The following is a 17,991-nucleotide window of genomic DNA, read 5'->3' as shown; positions in this document are numbered from 1 at the left end:
TGCGGGGTTGATGGGCAAACGAGATCAGTAATGGGCCGTACTCACTATGTGATGAACGCGACGGTGAGGTTGAAGGCTGTTGGCAAGTTATTGGGGAGAAGAATTCAGTCAGGCTTGCTGATGGAAAAAAAGAGTCAGCTCAAGTTGCTTCAAGTTTTAACCTTTGGGGCTGGCCGCATTGGCCAACTTGGGCAGTCAAGTGAAAACAACGGCAAGAACGATCCAATATCGATTTTGATACGCCCTTAGGAGCTCCTGATGGAACTGCTGGTGAAGATTCTGTGTTTTCATCAACAATTCGGACGGGAGTCCACAACCGCTTGGCTGTGTCCTATGTCAATCTGGCGCCATCCCTTTGTGTCTTGTTATTTGAACACCAGCCATTGGCCAACGGTGCCTGCAACGACACAGGAGTCGAGAACCGATCCTGTCACATCTGCAAGCAATTTGGCGCAGTCACTAACTCCTTTGGCAAGCAACTTCGTGTTGCTGCTCGAAGGCTGATGGCAGGACAAAACAGGGATAAGGGAGACACAAGGTCTCCTACGGTGGATGTTGGTGCCGTCCGGTGGAGTATAGACGGCCAAGCAACAGATCGAGGTACGTACCGAGGCCAGCCGCAAGCAATCGACGTCACTCGGCTTGGCCTCCGGCAGAGGAACCGAGCGGGTACCTTACCTTGCTGCAAGCGATGAAATGTCGCACGGGGAAGATAAGGCAGTCCCTTCGCGGTTTGGATGCGAGAGACTGATAAGGCGTCTGACAGGAAGCCCGCTCGGCGCGGACACAGAAGTTCTGGGAGTTGGAATTGTCTGGCCTGTCGAGGCTGAAGTGCGACGTGTTGTTGGTGATGGTCAAGCAATCAATCGGGATTGACTTGACTTATTTGATAGCAGCAAAGATGAAATGCACACACATCAGCGGCGGGCATGGCTTTGGGAACGCCACCCATTTATATACTCGAGAAGTGTTCATCTTCTTTTGCTTGTACCTCCTAAACCATGACGGGTGTTCTGGAGAATTCTCCATGTCTTCAGGGACTGGTACCGTACCGCCGTCTCCGCCATCCCTTTGCGCTTCCCAAGCGGTGTCGCGAGCACCATGATGACATTGTGCGGCGTTTTGAAGAACGGATTTGGTTGGCCACTAGCCAGATCGGGCAGTTAGGGGTTTCTGCTGATTGGGTCACAAGACGTGTACCTGAACGCTCAACAAAACGCCCCCCTGTACAGTTACGTACCTGAGCTGGATCCGCACTGCCACGCACTGCCGCCCTCTCCGACGGTTCTCACTTGACCGAGCGGCTATTCGAGGTTCTCGGAAGATTAGGTACTTAGGAAGCAACAACAAGTACCAGTCGATGCGAAGAAGCAGTGTACACTCGAGAATGATGTGTGTCCAGAAGGTGTGACGATGTAGTTAATTTGTCCAATACTGTAAACTTTGTATGAGCTCTACGGGTATGGTCCGTTTTATCTTGCGGCCAGTGCTCCGAGGTTAATGGTAGGTATGCACAGAGTATCGTGTAGTTGTCAAATGAGGTACCTCAGATACTCCTGGTTACCTCTGAACGGGAGGAAGAGCTAGACTCAGGTTTGGAATTTTTTTTTTCTGGGATTTGACGTATCTCAGGAATGTACCGTATACCGTACTTTCTGAGAGGTCTCCAAACGCACATCCAGGGTCAGATGTCACCTGTTTACATGATTTTTAGGCAATCCATGCATCTAGTCCACGAGACATCCAAGATTGTTCATATCTTGTTGGATCTCTTCCAAGTACCTCTGAGATTGTGGGGCAATGGAAACTGGTTAACGATGGCTTGGCTGTCAGGAACATGAGGAACCATTCACACATTCTGGAAACAGGCTGGATGATTTACCTAGCATGACAAATTTCTTGGCGTCGTGGTCTCTCTTGGGCACACCGAGTCCCTCCCTCTACGGTGAGAGTTTTGACCCATTTCCAAGGGGCTGGATTGATATTAGGTAGTACTATCGATATTCAAAAGGTAAAACCATCGAAAACTTTGACGACGGAAAATATAGATCTTTGGAAGGCTTTTTTCAACCAAATAAGACACCCCGGCTGATTGTTATAGAAGCAATTGTTAGAAAGTCAAAGGTCAAAAAGCCGACAGTTATGCCGAGTCCAATCGATCAAGCCTTTTGTGCGTCTCATTTCGACTCTCCATGATCTCCAAAGATTATGCTAAATGTCCGTTTACATGACATGAGAAGCAATGCGTTGAATCAGATTTCTCCTCTTTTCTGGAGGGTTACGGTGCTGACTTGCACAACCAGATGCGAGCGGAAGTTGAGCATTTTACAGCACCTGTCACGCATTCGAGGATCCAATTGCCAGCAACTCTTTTTCCACCATGCAATAAAAAACTGGCATCGTCATTAACGAAGTTTCTCTCATCTGCACACCGATCAAACCAAAAAACAGCATTTCTGCAAACAACAGAAGGATGTCTCAGAGCGCAAGAGCTGGTCCCGTGACTGACTAATACGTAAAACGACGGGACTTGCCAGGCTGAGCCCAAGCTGTGGCTCCGCTCCGGCAGATCAGGTGGTCAGCAGCATGCCCCGCTATTTCCTTTACCCTAGGATTGCCGCAAGAGGCTGGCAGTGCATCTTAATCATGTAAAATAAGGGTAATGGAAATTCTGTCTGCAGCAACACTCATGCACAGCTTGTTCGTGATGTTGCACGGAATCGATTTTTTAGTCAACCGATGGAAGGTTCCCGGATTCTAGACACTCGTCAGCGGCAGGATTAGGTAAAATGGTTGCTGGAATAGGAGAGGGGCTCATCTCGCTGAAGTCCAGCAAATTCAGCTGACTCGGAGGTCGTGGAGCTCTTTCGAGGATCTGTGTAACATTGTAAGGTAACCCGTCAGTGTGGAGTTGGTACCTAACTTGCATGTACATACATGACGTTAGCGTAACGGTCAATACGGAGCAGGAAGCAGAGCGCTCGTGTATGGAGTGGAGTCCGGGGGTACGTACCGCCCGTGCCTGGCTTCGGCAGCCAAAGAACTCCGCATTTTCTCCACTATAACCGCTGTACTGCCGGCGGCACCGGCCGCTCGGGCTTCAAAAAGCACTTGGGAGCCAGACTCCCAGTTGGAAAGGGCGGCATGCCGGTCCCTGGTCCCCGGATACGTGGTGGCCCAGATGGGACACGCTAGGACGCGGAAAAAAAAACTTCTACCGTCCTCGTGCCGGCCCCCAGGCTCGAAGTTTGGACGAGACATGCTTCTAGCCTGGTCACGGGGTTCGACGATTGCCCAAAGAAACGGGCGTCCCCAGGGGCTCCAACAGACAGGCTGAAAGCTGCAGGGACAACTGCGAGCTCAGCTGCAAGTGCTCTGTCTGCCAAGGCCTTCCAGACCGTCTTGCTGCCCCACGTTTGTGCTTGCGGTGCCACGATTCGACCCCGGACAGAAAAAATTTGGGGCCTGGGAGAACGCCGGGAGTCAGCACCAGTTGTCAGGTTGACAACCACGTACCCACTGACTAGCACCGGAGGTTCAGCGTCCCGACAGCTCATACTCCAAAGATAATGCGCTGGATGGCAAATCCAGGCACACGGAGCGTTGTTTGTTCGTGGAATTTGCCCCAATTGATGACGCATGCCTGCCTACCTATGGATCCGTAGTGGCATACTTGTATGCCAAGGAAAGGTGATGACCTGTTTGTTGATATTTGCTGGCAGCTCAGGCACTAGTACGGACAGCATCAGTCGTTCCCAGTGATCCTCCCTCCAAATAGACAGACAGCTCGTACACAAAGCCCATCAACTACCAAGTACAGACGGGGACGGCCGCTTGATGAGGGCCAGATTGCGACACAGGGCCCATATTTCGACGCAATGCCGCCAGATGATGATGTTACGTACAACTTTGTGACAGTTTCCTTTGAAATGCATGTGTTGTTTGTACTGTGCAAGCGCGGATTGCCGCAAACAAGGACTGAGTCTCGGCACATGGATGCTGATTCACGAGCCAGGCGAAAGCTTGGTGTAGACTCGAGGGCCTAGTCCTACCTACCGAAGAGCGTCGATCAACTCGTCGGTGAAAACTTTTGTTTTCTCTCGACGGTTACTGGCGCGCCACGGAGGACAATTTTTTGGCGGCATCGCCAGCGTACGGATGCATATGAAGCATGGCTAGTGCGGTTTACCTTCCGCTTCAAGCAGCAAGCTCTGTGTTCTTTTGTTTCATTCCCGCCACCTTCTGACTTTGGGTGATAACGATGGATCGGGGGGGGTGCTCCGAGGGGACTTTCCTGGGTCCTCCCGAGCCGGTCCCAGATTCTGCGGCCTTGAAAGGCCGAAACTGGATCGCCGAGATCACGGAAAAGTTGCGTCAAAGTCTCAGGACCGAAAGGACTCCGAGCGGGCCGTGTCCGAAGTCCCCATCAGAGATACCGGATGGACCCAAGGTCCTCATTTCAAATAGCTACCCGAGAGAAGATGCGGATAGCTGGCGATGTAAGAAGGCATCGTGATATATTCCATGTGCTTGCTTGGTTTTTTCGGCGGCGTATTAATTCTGAAAACTGCGGTCTGTATGGAGGTTAGGTAAGCATTCTTCGGATGGTTTGATCGCGGAATGACCGAGGGCCACAAAATGTGAACTCCGCTGTGGATTTCCCGCTGAAAGCCGCTCCCGCTTCTTGGCACGCGTTCTGAGAGATGGAGGGGTAGTGTCTATAATGCGAATGCACCAACCTCATTGTCTATGGCCACACTTCAGCCATTGAATCCTGCAGAAGCATTCAATTGACTTAATATCCCACCAGGGTGAGCAACAAGGCATATAGCTAAGAGTCCAACGAAGCAGACATCAGAAGGTGTGGCATTTGCTAAGAGTTTCACTGGTTTTTCCCTGCTTTCTGCCGTGCTAGGCTACCCCGCCTGCCGTGCCAACACCATCTGAAATCCTCCACCAACATCGCACAAGCTAGAGTCATGGTCGTGAGCGCTGCTTCCGTCGCTGCCGACCCGAGACAGAGAGCTCGGGAGCTTGATCGGGATGATCCGCTCTCCTTTACACGCGGCGAGTTCGTCATCCCTTCCAAGTCACAGATCGCCAGCACACATCTACCTGATCCAGGTGCGACATACTCCCGGTCTCTCACAAATCGTGCCACTCGAAGTCCGTCCAGGTCAAATGGCCTGGGGCTTGCAGAGGAATAAAGACTAATGGCAGTATCTTGTGGCGTTAGTCTCTCCGGCTGTCGTGACCGGCGATGATCCCAACGACTCCAGCAAATGCATCTATCTCTGTGGGAACTCCTTAGGCCTGCAGCCCAAACGGACTCGTACTCGTATTGAGCAGTTCCTCGCAACATGGGCGACGCAGGGCGTCCAGGGACACTTCAAGCCCCTCAAGGGATCACCTCTTCCGACCTGGGTTAATGCCGATGAGCGTGCCGCCGAACTTGTTGCGCCAATTGTGGGCGCTTCCAAATCTGAGGTGGCCGTTATGCAGACTCTGACCACAAACATCCACTTGCTTATGTCTGCCTTCTATCGCCCTGACGTTAATGGGAAATTCAAGATCATCCTGGAGAGCAAGGCATTCCCCAGCGACCATGTAACATCCCCTACTCCATCTCTTCACCTTACCAACCGACAAGCTAACATAGGTGGACCAATAGTTTGCTGTAGAGACTCAGCTTCGTCACCATGGCCTTGATCCAGCGACGTCTATGGTGACCATATCCTCCAAGACTTCATCCGATAACGTTCTTACTACTGAGGAAATCCTGTCGGTCATTGAAGAGCATGCTTCGACAACCGCTCTCCTGCTTCTCCCTGGCATTCAGTACTATACTGGCCAGCTTTTTGATATCCCTACTATTACGGCATTTGCCCACAAGCACGGCATCTTCGTCATCTGGGACCTTGCTCATGCAGTCGGCAACGTACCCCTTTCTTTGCATGACTGGGATGTCGATGCGGCTGTATGGTGCAGTTACAAATACCTCAACAGCGGCCCGGGTTGTATCGGCGGGCTCTTTGTGCATTCGCGCAACAGCACAGTCACACGTCTCATCACGGACGAGAAACCCGAGGAGGGCTATGTCAACCGTCTGGCTGGCTGGTGGGGCAACGACAAAGCCACCCGCTTCATCATGGCCAACAAGTTCCACCCTGTCAGTGGTGCTGCCGGTTTCCAAATCAGCAACCCGAGCGTGCTTGACATCACCAGCCTGTGTGCCTCACTTGAGGTTTTCCATGCCGCTGGGGGGGTCGCGAAGCTGCGCGAGAAGTCTATTCTTTTGACGGGATTCCTTGAGGAGTTGCTTGACAGCATGTCTGAGGAGGATAAGGCACTGTTCCGCATCATTACCCCTCGCGATCCGAAGCAGAGGGGTGCCCAACTGAGCTTAATGTTGAAGCCAGGTCTTCTGGAGACGGTGATGCGTGAGCTGGAAGCCCGGGGGATCGTGGTTGATGAGCGCAAGCCAGACGTCATTCGTGTTGCTCCCGCGCCGTTATACAACACATTCGAAGACTGCGTCGATTTTGTTGAGGGGTTGGCGGCCGCCCTTGCTGTGAGCCGAAAGTAAGGTGGACTGCAAAAGGCACTTTAAACTAGAATATGACTGAACATAAAAGGTCTTCCGAATATTAGACATCGTGTTCTCTTAGACATGACTGCAAACTGTCACTACTTCTGGAGTCCTTTTTTTGGTCCCAGACTGGCGGTGGAAGCTGTGCCTACCAGTTGCGTTGCTTGCTGGAAGCCCCTTATTGGTCGGCCCGGCAACAACTCTATGTGCTGGCCTCACCGGCTGATCTCACCATCTCTCCCAACATTTTATATTAAACTTCACTTCAAGCCTTCAAGCAGTTAACAACATCATATGGGGAAAATCCAATGTTAAAAAAGCAAACTGTCTACCTGAATGCATCATTAGAAAGGTAAATAACATTGAGCTCTATAATGCTAATCGTTGTGTTGTTTGATTTTAGAAACCCAACACTCTGTCCTAACTCCTAGATCCAAGTTCCCTTAAATGCGGTGTTGAATGACAGCGCTAGACAGATAATTATCAGTATAAACAAACAGCTCAAAAAAAAAAAAAAACTGGTGACGAAAAAGGCAAAGGGGCAGGGAATGGCATCCCACGTCCATGACACGTCCTGGGAGCGATGGACGCGTCTCAAAATCTGGCCGCAGATGAGGACCTCACATCTTGGTTCTTGAGAGTGTCTCAACATATTGATCACCTTGTGCTACCATTTGTGTCTTCCGACTTTTCCTCTTGCTGGAGTACGCTTTGTTCTCTAAGAGATTTCACATTAGGTTCTCAAGCTGATGGTAGTTCATAGGCTTAATCCCTCAGCTATGACGAAGCCCAGAATACCATCGCAAGCCCAGGCCATGCAGGATCATCAGCTGCTTCAGCGTGTTTCCATAAGAGATCTTGTTGCTAGTAACGAAGGAACTAGCAGGCCAGGCAGATACCAAAAAATTGTAAATGTTTGCGCGAACGAGCAAGACAAGGCCTTGATTTTGCCTTTCCACTGCTCTACAGAACTAAGCGTTACGTGGAGGCCTCGTCCCTTAACTCAGACACTGACACCCCGGCAAAGTGCATCTGTGTCTGGCGCTCTGTCACATAAGCTCAAGTATCGGCAAGATGAGATATCCTTACTACGGTTGGCTCAAGAAGTTGGGTCCGCATAATCAGGATCCATTAATTTGTTCTGATGACCGCAACATGCTGTTCAGGCCTCTCCTCGAGAAGCTACAGAAATCTCGCGATCGGAAACTCCTGCAGTCGCAGATCGCTAAAATGATTATGTCTGATATCAAGGCTGCAAAAGTGGAAAGAAGTGTGTCCAGGATCTCTGTTTTCGGCGGAAAGTATCTCTCGGCGTCAAAAGTCTCAAGATAGGTTGTCTATCTTTCTCATTTACAGGCTCTTCGAATCGAACGCTTCATTTAAAGGCGATGTTGCCTGGGCGACACTACCCACTCTTCAACTCCTTGTAGGTATCCGATCATGCTGCTGTCAGTACTGACCAATCTGCTAGCAGCGGTAAACATTTGTCCATTAGTGAGGGAATTTACTATTCACAAGGGGCCCTCACAGACGAAGTGTTAGTCAGCTTGCTCAACGGTCTTGAGCCAAACACTTTAGGTAGGCTGTCGCTGCTGACAAGAGGTATATGTTCAAATACGGGTTACTAACGTATACACGTTTAGCAGAGAAGATTCGCATTCGCGGGTGGTCCAATATCAGGAAAAAGCATCCCGAGCATTAAATGATCATAATCTGAGCTTTTACAACCTTGCACTTGAGTTCAATCAGGAGAGTTTTCGGCTCTTGCACTAATTGGAGGGGCTTTTTTAGAACTAGATCCCTGAGCTTGGGAGGTATTGACAAAGTATATCAAAGAGTTTGGATGCAAGATCAGTAAGTCTTTTAATGTAATAGTCAAATGGCTTCGAAGCCGCAAACCCCTGATTCACCCGACGCTTACAAAGACTACGGACCTCATACTGCTCATGTTTGAAGTCTTGTACAAGCCCGATTTCGCCCTAAGCAGCGTATCCCTGACCATCCCAAAACCTCCAAGAGAATCCATAGGCTGTTGTCCCATCAAACATCTCTCGAGTCTTTGGGGATGCACCTCATGTGCCTACTTCAAGATCCGAGCATGCGTTGAATCTTCCTGGATACTCTTCACCGCTACCCCAAGCTGTATATCTTAGACGTCAATGAACCTTTTACGTTGATTAAGGTTGAGGAGGCACCGAGACAATCGATGACCTAGAAGTCCTCACCCTGTACAGCGAGCATATTGATAACTCGTTCATTGTTCCCCTGACGAAGCTTCAGGGATTCAAATTCTTCAACTTCATCAGCACTAAAAGTTTCAGGATTTGACATCTTGCGCTATCTGGACGATATTCAGCAGCACCCAGCCAAATAGCAATAGGGATTATGGATCGAAACGACGGAGATGCAATTTGTTACTGGGAGCAAGAATGCTTTTCCTCATAAGGATGAGGCAAAGAATAATGGTATTGTTCGGTCTCGCTATGGAGGATCATTAAAATTGAGTAAATTCGCCCATCAAATGTCTAGCTTCTATCTATGGGCAACGTCTGACTCTTAGATTGACTTTAACAGGAAGACGCTGGGAGGATACGTATTGCTAAGGAGCACAATCCTGACTCTTACCGCTCATTGAGAATATATATTCATTGAGACATGGGTAGAAAGGTGGGCAGATATACTTCTATCTTGGTCAAGTGCATGTCTGCTGTTGATGCTGAGTGCAGCCAAACTAACAACTAATCTGCACCTACCTGCCCATCACGTATGATATGACCTTGAGCATCTACTAATGAACGCTGAACATTTTCACGAAACAAATCTTTACTTTGAAGCATGGCGTCATAAAATCAGAGCAAGGAGGTTCAGCAGACTCCCAAACAATTACCACTAAAGAGATGGTGGAAGATGGCACACGATCGTTCGGATGCATCGCCTATCGGGCCACCTCTTTTTGATGGAGCTAAGGAAAGAAAGGTTTAGCAATCTCTCGTTCTCTCCTTGTTCTATGAGCACAGTGTTCTGTGTAATGACAGTTTCTTAGAAAAAGAGGACCTGTCCTGGTGATCCGTCGTTGCTTTGCGTCTGGCCCAGACACTCTATCCATACTGCTTGTGGCTCGAACTCCTGTGATGGAACGATCCAATTTGCACCTTGGGTCGAGTATATCAGTAACAAAAAACTTCTTTTCCAGTCCACCCTTGAGTCAGCTGGAAAACGAAGCTCAAATGGTGGTCTTGACAATCAGACCGTTGGTTGGAGAAATTTTGATCTTATCATGACAGAGAGATGCACTGCTGCGAGAGATGAGTACACGCGGACAATGATACACTCTATATCAGCACATCTGCTTCAAAACTGGCTGATCGGTCTCTCTAGCTGCAACGGGGTGATTGAGTTCCGTTGAAGAGTTTAAAAACCTACGTTCGGAAGCGCCAACCCAGGCAAATATACAAAGGGACGATGAAATGGCTTCGTAATTGCCATTCGTTCGGATTTCTCGATACAAGTCTCAAGAGGCGATTCTGCTGCTGGCAGGAGTTTTCTCGAAAACGGACATCAGCGTCAATCTGGCAAGGGTTTCCCAGAGCCTGACTGTTTCTATTGTAGTCTGGCACATCAGTCACCCATCCAATCTTCTAGAATGACGCAAAACTTTCGGTACTCGAGGAGATTGTGCGGGGTGGCCGCGTCGCACTCGTCAACACGCTTGTCAGCCTGCCTGAACTCAGGTAACTAACCACAGAGGAGCGCTTTATCGTCAAGGAAATGTTATAAATGAGTCGGTTAGCGCCTGGGTTACAGCATCTTGAGACAGCTGGGCTTATTCGCGGCACCTTTACTCCTTTGTGTAATGGGCATGCGAAAGCAGAGACGGCTTAGCTTTTTCGACATCTCAATCGTGATTAGCGCCGGTTTACACAACTTCCTTCGTAAACTACACACGAGGACCCGGATGGTGAGTACCAGGGCTTGCAGATGAACAATTCGTTTCAGCACCCAACCTATCCTCTGTTCGATTCAGCGGTTGGTCGGATTGGAGAGAAGTACGTCACTTTGATCGTGAGAAGTTTACAGCCTCTGACATCGGCTGTACTCATGTTAACTACTTATCTCTAGAACTCCAGATATAGTACAGCAATGACGCGCGGTTGGGTACTCAGGGAGATTAGGGGGAGGTGGGAGCAAGGGACAAGATTGAAGGGACATTGTTTGGAAAAATATTTCAGCATGGGACCAATGTTGCCTTCAAAGATCTCCAAAGGGAGACCAGGGATATTGAACCCCATGCGAGAGGAGTCACTGAATCGAAGGCGTTTAATACCTGGCCAGCCTAGTTGCGGGACGCTATCGTGTCTGGCCAAGGATTTGACAAACTTCCGATCCTAGATTAGCTTCCTGAAATTCTTGCATGGAGAGGACGATGTGTGTGACGACAACCAACATGCGTTCTTTCTACAAGAGCGAAGACTCAGCTGAAGTCAGTCCTCGTTACGGCAGCAGGATTTTGCCCTCGCAAGGAACGTTGACGGTCACTTCGGCAAGTTCGTCACTCAGCCAATGCACAGGCAGAGATCGTCCATTAATCTGTTCCCAGCCAATCGAGTAGTTTTATGCTAAGACCATCCCTAGGCGCCATGCCGCGTGTGGTTTCGTTGCCTCCATGACCGTAAAAGCCCTCGTAAACCCCGCCGGGAAGAACCTCTTGTGAAATGAGGTTATCATCTGCCACCCATGTGTCGTGACGAAGTAGGCTGCAATTGTATTCACTAGCTCGGATGGGCGCTAGGCAATCGCAGACAAATAGCAGACCTTTCCCTAAGACCGCCTGAGATGCTCCAGAACACAGAAAAATTGCCCCGATGACCGTTGCTCGTCGTTTAAACCTCCGTCGTGACCTTCGCCTTGGCGTTGGTAACCTTCACGCCTAATTGCTTCGCCCGAGTGATGATGTCGATCCGCTTCCTCGACGAAACGTTGTGGGCGATCCTGTAAAGAAGTTGATGTCAGCATTACCATGCAATCTCTGTGCCTTGTTTTGCGTTTGTCGCTCCGACGTCGTCCGCATCAACCTCGGCCTTGCTTAGAAGTTTCGGGCACAATTTTGACGTACTCAGCGGCGTAAGTCCGGTTGTGCATGAGGAGGAGCTCAACGTCCTTGACGTTGTGGACGAGGAAGGCCTTGTGGCCTGAGGGCATCATGTGCTTGGTCTTCTTGTTGGAGCCATAGCCGATCTAAACATGTGGAAAATTTGAGAATAAGGTGGTTAGTCCTTGTTTCTTCGTTCGGAAAATGTTGAGGTCCCCAAATCGATCTCTATCCGGTCGTTTTCTTGTTTTCTTGCACTCATTGAAACCAGCTTCACCCACAACCGTGATAGAGATCGATCCTTGAACCAAAGGAGTTCAGCCACGTACCGAGGGCATAGCAAGGTTGCCCTTGAACCGCCTCCGGACGCGGTTGTCGATACCCTTAGGCTTGCGCCATGCCGAGTCCAGGCACTTGAACCTGTCGCTCTGGTGGCGCATGAAGCGCTTGGTGCCTGCAGATTGAAAACAGCCCTGTCAACATCCGTGAACTCAATATTACACTAAATCGGTTCGAAAGCCTCTGGTCGACTCGAATGGCATGAAATTCGAGGCGTGCTGTTCGAGCAATCGACTGGGGGAAGAAACTGAATGATCGAGAAACATACGCTTCTTAACAATCGGGACGTGCTTCTTAGCGGCAACCATCTGTGCGGTAGAGTTAGAATTGAGTTTGCTATCTTCAACGAAAGGCTGTTGAAGCAATATGGCAGCACGTTACCTTGACGGTCTTGTTGTCGGGTGATGGTCAGAACTTTGGGCGTCGTCACGAACAACCTACCTTCGGAAAAGTTTCAGAAATTGGGACGAGGTGGTGGGCTTAGGGTTTTCGAAAACTGTTAAGGTGGACTGGTCTGTGCGCCCACACTTGGGGAGCCTTCGGGTTATCTTGGCAACAGGGGTCTTTTCCCGACGACCAACTTCGGGTGGGGTTCTCACCGCCCCACCTTGATAGGTGAACTTATCGATAAGAAGCATCGATCCTCGAAGTTTCCATGGTCAGGATTCACCATGGGGACACGATATGACCTTTTATCATCACTGCGTTTATCGGATAATCTGCTACTTTTGCAGCATAAATGGAACACACAGTATAACAAATTGGCATCTTCTTCAAGATCATCAGGTCGTGAGTTGCTCTATGCCACAAAGGGCGGCGCTCGACAGTATTCAGAGAACCCCGCTCCCTCCCTCCGAACGCTTTCAGTCTTTCCTATCTCGGGTGCCTTGGGTATGAAGTGGGCAGATGAGGGCTTATCCGGTGGTATACCTGGTTGGTCTCTTGAAAGCGAGATAACCAAGCAATGCCGGAAACGGGGAGGTGACACCTTTCAGGAGGTTGTTACGACGACGATGGTGATACAGCACCCAGCAATACAGCCCAGGGCCTGACCACTTCATTCGTCTCGACGATGAAATGACGAAAAGAGGGCCAGTATCAGCTTTCTGGTTGGATGAACAGCGCCGCATTGCTAACCTGGAAGAGCGCTGTCCTTTGAGCAGCCCTACACGCAAGGGCTTCGACGGGCTGATAACAGCGACTCATCCTCCCATCATTAGGACCAGAATGTGTCTGAGAAGATCCCCCTCACTGAATCTCGGATATATGCTTCATGATGCACCACTTCATTGCGTGGCGCACTGCGGGCCTCCACCATGTTCATCTTCATCTTCATCCTCCCACTCGCCGCCACTATAGCGCGGGTCACCCTGGTGAGCACCCATCTAAATCGCTCGTTAGCATTTCATTTACGATAAAATCCCAAAGGAGCAACAAACCAAGCGACTAACCTTTTCGATATCTGCATTCTCTTCATACTCGACATCATCAACCTCGTCAGCTGTGATAGGTTCGGCGGGAGGAGGAAGAATCTTCTGGAGTGCTTCATAATCGTTGTCCTCGGAAATCCAACCGTTCTCGGGGAATTGGATCTTCACGATCAGGTAAAGATCACCCTTGCCCTCGCCCCTCTTGTGGGGCATGCCCTCGCCGGGCACCTTAAGGACATCATTCGGCCGGAGGACCTTACCGCGGGGGTGTTTGATATGAATGCCCCGACCGTCAAGATGCTTCAGGACAACACGTGAAAACCCGCACAAAGCCTCCGCAAGAGTAATGTTGAGGTCAGCAGAGAGGTCATGGCCAATACGGGTAAAGCGGTCGTGAGGCTCCTCAACGAGATGGAAGATCAGGTCGCCTGGGGTTTGATCGGGGAACTGATCAGCTTCGCCTTGCAGGACGATACGCTCACCCTGCATGGAGCCGCGAGGTATGTAGAGCTCCAAAGCCTTGGTCTCCTTGACCGTGCGCTTGCCCTTGCACTTCTTGCAGCGGTCCTTCTCCTTGATATAGGTACCCGAACCTTGGCAGTGGTCGCAAGCAACAGTCTCTCTGCTCATGAGGTTGGGACCAATCTGGCGGAAAGCCTCCTGCAACCCGACACCACCGCAGCGCTGGCATCTCTCGGGCTTGGATTTCTCCTTATCCTTGGCGCCGCTGCCCTTGCATTGGGGGCAGACGACCTGTTTCTCAGCAGCGAACTTGACGGTTTTACCCTTATAGAGCTCCTCCAGGGTGACCTTGTAGGGCTGCTCCTCGTCCGGTCCACGTCTGGGCCGACCAGGGCCACCACGGGGCATGCCGCCCATGTGCATACCGAACATCTGCGAGAGAATGTCGTTCAGATCGACGCCGGCGCTGCTGCCGCTGCCCCTGGAGGGGTCAAAGGCAGCCATGCCATGAAGATCATACATCCGGCGTTTCTCTTCATCACTGAGGATTTCATATGCCTGTCCGATTGCCTTGAACTTGGCCTCAGACTCTGCCCGCTTTTCTTCGGGCACCTTATCGGGATGGTATTGCCTTGCCAACTTGGAAGCACAGCCGGGTCAGCTTTCTTATAAAATACCGTGCACGCGCGCCCTAAGGCCCGATGTGTTTAAGTAGGGTGCTCACGTTGCGATAGGCCTTCTTGATGTCGTTCGGACTGGCGGACTTGTCAACGCCAAGCAGCTCTGCATCGGCGAACTGGTGGTTAGCCTGAGGGTCGGTCGCATACTTGAGGAGAGGGGAGAGGGGTTTGGGATCGCACCATAAAGATCGACCTCGTCAGCGGCATCCATTTTTCGCAGAGTTTTAACAAATTGCCGACCAGCTGGGAAACAAAAGAGAGCAATGAGGATGTTTGAAAGGAAAAGACGCCGAAGGAAGCGATGGTGGTGGGGTGCCTGAATCTGGATTGCTGAGACTGTCCGGCGTTGTTGGAGTGGAAATTTCAGCGCAGACAGTTTTCGCCCCACCTTCGCAGAGGTAATGTGTACGCCAATTACTCAAGACAACAGCCACGAAATCAATCAATGAGGTCTTCTTATACAGCGTAATGCCAGTTTTAGGCGAAAGAAAGCGAAAATAAAGCACATGTGAGCACAAATTTATTGTGAAATTGCCATCCAGGCACTCCTCCAACAGATTGGAAGCCAACAAGCAGCGTGTCTTACAACTACCACAAGTACGATTCACGCGGTAACATACAGTCATCTTATCGCTCAGCCGCCCCACAAGCCTTCCTATCAAGGCAGTCCTCTTTGGCCGGGTCAGAGCGGGTGAGAGGTAAGACCGGACCTGCTTGACACTTGACGCACCATCGTACTGTGGCGTCGCAGTGCCACAACTCCATTTTTCGCGAGCAATATCTACATAGGTCCTACTGTGGCTCAGCCGTTTTCTCCTGCCAAACGTCCCCCCGAGCCGCAACAACCAAGGTTCAAGGCCTTTTGCAGATGGCACATTGAAGGCTTGCCTGATATTCTGATACTCGGGCGAAATGAACCAGATTAGCCCAAGAAGCGGGCACGTGCTCCTGCGACGGGCGGTTCCTTGCGCGTGGGCTGGAAAGCTCTTTAGAACTTCATCTGCCCAGCGCCTGCAATGCTTCTCTTGCGCTTCAGCGCAACGGATTGCAGACCGTCAAGTGCGAGAAGATAGGTTCAAGCTCCCGGACAGCCCATGCCGCACCCGGTTTGCCCCATCCCCCACGGGATATCTGCACTTGGGCTCCTTGAGGACAGCCCTGTTCAACTATCTTCTCGACCGGGCGACAGGCGGCCAGTTCATTCTGCGCATTGAAGACACGGATCAAGTAAGATGAGCACTGGCAGGAGAATAGATGAAAGAAAGGAAGAGAATTGGACGCTCATGACCCTGTATCTACATAGACTCGTCTGGTGCCAGATGCTGAAGAAAAACTGTATGAAGATCTGAAATGGGCCGGTCTGTCGTGGGATGAAGGTGAGCAGAAGACATGAGCGCGTCCATATACCCTCGCTACCTCGCGCATACAGCATCTGCTACTCTATTCATGCATCGTATCATGTCGCTCACACCGTCTCAGGTCCTGACATTCAGGGACCATATGGCCCTTACAGACAAGTAAGCTCGGATCCTGCTATAAGTCATGCATGATCCGTTCAAGGCAAGCTAACCACCCGTCGTAGTCCGAAAGGCTTCCTCTCCACGCCGAGCATGCCAATAAGCTTGTTCGTGAGGGCAAGGCCTATCGCTGCTTCTGCTCGCCTGAGGCACTGGAGGAGCACAAGCGGCAAGTCCATGAGCTCGGTCAGCCAACTCTGTACCCCGGGACATGCCGCAACATCCCCCTGGAGGAGTCCGACCGCCGAGCTGCTGCAGGCGAGCGGTATGCTGTCCGCTTTAAGAGTTCAGAGACACCTGTCATGATCCACGATATTATCTACAACCGGTTTCGAAAGAAGGATCCCGAGGATGACTACGTTATCCTGAAACGCGACGGCTTCCCGACATACCACTTTGCTAATGTCGTTGATGATCGGCATATGAAGATCACTCATGTCATCCGCGGGGCGGTAAGTAGGAGGAGAATCAATGTGCCAACTCGTTGAACCTGGAAACATTTCGACTGATAATTGCCTAAGGAATGGCTCATCTCAACACCCAAACACGTCGAGCTGTATAGCGCCTTTGGCTGGGAGCCGCCTAAATTTGCACACCTCGGCCTGCTCGTGGACCAAAACAGACAAAAGCTTAGCAAACGAGACAACTCTGCCAACATGGCCTGGTACAAGGAAAGCCGGATCCTGCCCGTTGCTCTCCTTAATTTTGCCGCCCAGTTGGGTTGGCGCGGTAAAGGTCCTCAGGGGAACGTCATGGACCTACAGGAGATGGTAGCCAATGTAAGTGTTTTCGGTCCATTGTACCCTACCTCTTTCTATAACCCTTCCTGACCTACGTCCCATCCAGTTCAACTTGCAATTCACCAAAGGCGACATCATCGTTTCCCTCCAAAAACTTCCCCACCTCCAAGACAAACATCTTGCTCGTCTAGCCCCTGAGGACCGAAAAGTCTCCCCTGCGCCACAATTCCAGACCCATGTTCTTGCGCCCATCAAATCAGCCATCGCCGCAATTGAAGAGTCCCGTCGCCACTCTCTACCTACCATCCCGAGCTCCATCCCGGCCTCCTCGCTCGGTGAGCCGCTGCAGACACCACGCATCCTCTCTTCACCGTTCGAGGCTGACCTTGTCCGCGGCCTGTTGGGCACCCGGCTCAATCTGGACGACCCAACTGCACGGTTCTCTGAGGCTGTGGCCAAGCTCAAGTACTTTATCTGGCAGATTCCATTGGATGTGCTTGTTGCCCGGCTGAAGGAGCTTGAGCTCGGCAGTCGCTTGCCTGTGTCGGAATCAGAGCCGGTGCCTGTGAAGGCGTGTGATGATAAGGAGAAGTTGGTTGAGGCGATCGGATATATGCTGGAGAAAGTTTCGGCTGTGGATGAGGGAAGTTGGACGAGAGAGGGTCTAGATAAACTGTTGAAGGATGTCCTCATCGGAGATGGCCGGATGGCAGGCATCTATGCCGGTGTGGTTGACGACATTCAGAAGTTGGTATTCAAGCTGATGCGGTGGGCGCTGGTTGCATCAGAACCAGGCCTGCCCATTCCGCATACAATGCATGTTCTTGGGAGAGAGCAGACTCTCCAGCGCTTGGGGGTCGCGAAGAGTGTTGTGGAGGAGGTCGTTAACATTCCTGAGGGTCACGAGGACGAGATGACAGAGCAATGAATGCTCCAACCACAGTCAAGTGTACCAATAATGTAGAGATCTTGTGTGACTTTAGACAATGCCATGTATTGTAGGATACCATGCCATGCCAATACCACTCCAAAGGGTTTTCATGTGTCCCATAGCGCCATTCCGCGCCCTCTGCAGAAGCAACTAGATCGACTCAGTCCCCCAACCCTTGTAACAACTCCCAAATGATTCATTTCCCTTCCTGAAC

General features: G+C 50.8%; 4 protein-coding genes across 4 annotated transcripts; 2 read left to right on the top strand and 2 right to left on the bottom strand.

Annotated features, from left to right (window-relative positions):
- Positions 1-4,979: 4,979 nt before the first annotated feature.
- On the top strand, positions 4,980-6,586 carry CTHT_0027010 (uncharacterized protein; the record flags this gene model as incomplete). Its single annotated transcript, XM_006693096.1, has 3 exons — positions 4,980-5,124; positions 5,237-5,607; positions 5,672-6,586. The coding sequence occupies 3 exons, from the start codon at positions 4,980-4,982 to the stop codon at positions 6,584-6,586; spliced, it is 1,431 nt and encodes a 476-aa protein (XP_006693159.1).
- A 4,883-nt stretch (positions 6,587-11,469) lies between these two features.
- CTHT_0027000 (60S ribosomal protein eL32) lies at positions 11,470-12,325 on the bottom strand (the record flags this gene model as incomplete). Its single annotated transcript, XM_006693095.1, has 4 exons — positions 11,470-11,578; positions 11,703-11,824; positions 12,008-12,132; positions 12,286-12,325. The coding sequence occupies 4 exons, from the start codon at positions 12,323-12,325 to the stop codon at positions 11,470-11,472; spliced, it is 396 nt and encodes a 131-aa protein (XP_006693158.1).
- Positions 12,326-13,303: 978 nt separating this feature from the next.
- On the bottom strand, positions 13,304-14,800 carry CTHT_0026990 (uncharacterized protein; the record flags this gene model as incomplete). The annotated part of the gene is made up of 4 exons (XM_006693094.1): positions 13,304-13,402; positions 13,469-14,548; positions 14,634-14,692; positions 14,770-14,800. 4 exons carry the CDS (start codon positions 14,798-14,800, stop codon positions 13,304-13,306), a joined length of 1,269 nt encoding a protein of 422 aa, XP_006693157.1.
- A 701-nt stretch (positions 14,801-15,501) lies between these two features.
- CTHT_0026980 (glutamyl-tRNA synthetase-like protein) lies at positions 15,502-17,774 on the top strand (the record flags this gene model as incomplete). Its single annotated transcript, XM_006693093.1, has 6 exons — positions 15,502-15,816; positions 15,893-15,965; positions 16,069-16,106; positions 16,172-16,558; positions 16,628-16,885; positions 16,953-17,774. The coding sequence occupies 6 exons, from the start codon at positions 15,502-15,504 to the stop codon at positions 17,772-17,774; spliced, it is 1,893 nt and encodes a 630-aa protein (XP_006693156.1).
- Positions 17,775-17,991: the final 217 nt, after the last annotated feature.

Source organism: Thermochaetoides thermophila (genome assembly GCF_000221225.1).
Source record: "Thermochaetoides thermophila DSM 1495 unplaced genomic scaffold scf7180000011816, whole genome shotgun sequence".
NCBI classification, from domain to species: Eukaryota; Fungi; Ascomycota; class Sordariomycetes; order Sordariales; family Chaetomiaceae; genus Thermochaetoides; species Thermochaetoides thermophila.
This window is presented reverse-complemented; position numbering and strand designations above follow the sequence as displayed.